Source organism: Tetrahymena thermophila (assembly GCF_000189635.1).
Source record: "Tetrahymena thermophila SB210 genomic scaffold scf_8255341, whole genome shotgun sequence".
In the NCBI taxonomy this organism is placed as follows: Eukaryota; Ciliophora; class Oligohymenophorea; order Hymenostomatida; family Tetrahymenidae; genus Tetrahymena; species Tetrahymena thermophila.
Window position 1 is genome coordinate 1 of NW_002476858.1, and position 1,266 is coordinate 1,266.

General features: G+C 26.9%; 1 protein-coding gene across 1 annotated transcript; it reads right to left on the bottom strand. All coding sequences in view use genetic code 6, as the record gives it.

The window, feature by feature from the left end:
• Positions 1-139: 139 nt before the first annotated feature.
• TTHERM_02245830 (small GTP-binding domain protein) lies at positions 140-1,135 on the bottom strand (the record flags this gene model as incomplete). Its single annotated transcript, XM_001028625.2, has 2 exons — positions 140-307; positions 393-1,135. Coding segments are annotated over 2 exons (911 nt in total), but the record flags the coding sequence as incomplete, so codon positions are not given.
• Positions 1,136-1,266: the final 131 nt, after the last annotated feature.

The window sequence follows — 1,266 nt, forward strand, 5'->3', positions numbered from 1 at the left end:
TTTTTTTATTTCCCTGTTTTTGTTATTCATGTTTTGTTTCATTTGCTTCTTTTTCCTCATTTTATTATTTACTTTTTAAATTCTCTTCAAATTTAAATGCTTTGTTAATAAGGTCAATATCTAACTTTGTCTGCGATACTTTTTTGCAAAGCACATATCCAATTGCAAGAAAACTCTAAGTAAATCCTCCAATTTCAGAAAAAATAGAAATGAATTTTCTATATGATCTTTTATAGACACTCTCTTTTTGCTTTTCAAATCTGAAACGAATGGTAAGAAAATAATCCTAAAATGATGGAGGATATTCCTTTTATAAAAAAAAATATTTTAAAATTACTATATTACTTTTTAAACAAAACTTAAGTAAAAAATTGGATGTTCAATTTATTTACATAGTTTTCAGAAAAACTATAAGCAGGAAATCTTTAAGTTTCCACATTAGGAAAAAACCATCCGAAATCGCTGTAAACATAATTATTACGGATGTAAATATACACATCTTTTGGGAGCTCAGTACTAGTAGACCAAAACATATCTCTGGAGTAAATTTTGAATGGATTGTTACTAATAGTTGGATCTACATAGGAATCAGATAGCTAAAGACCAAAATTAGACTTTTAAAGAAAACTGTCTAAAATTTCTTAAGATTAACAATTTTTAGTACACTTCTTCACTGTAATCTGAATTTCTGAATAAACTTTAGAAGGAAAGTCCCCTTAAATTGGCAATTCAAAATCGGGAGGAAGACAATACATATTAGTATAGTTAAGCTGAAGATAGTATTTTTAGTTTTCAAGATTTTAGAAATTTTCAATTGTGCAAGGTTAAACATTTATGCTATTTTGTTACCAAGTCGAGATATACTACTAGGTAGTCTCATCGAAAGTTAAAAGTTTTTAGTTCCAAAAAGCAGTGATTGTATAAATGCTTTCATCAATAAAGTGATTGAAATCTTTAGGATTTTCAGTTCCAAATGCTAAAGGAAAATTTTTGCTTGACGCATTAAATATAGCCGGATCATCAACTTATCTTTCGTTGTAGATAACCTCAGGATTATTTCCTTAAACTAGATCTACAATTAATCCAAATAGCCTGTAAGAGATAAGTACATATATTATGAGGGTAAAGTATGAGCCTAATCTTGTGTTATATGTTTGTTATTTGTTAAATCTTAAGAAAGATTTAACTACCAAAGATGTCTAATTTATCTATCATTTTTAAATTATTTGTTTTCCACTTTCTAACTTTCGTTATTTGTTAATTTTA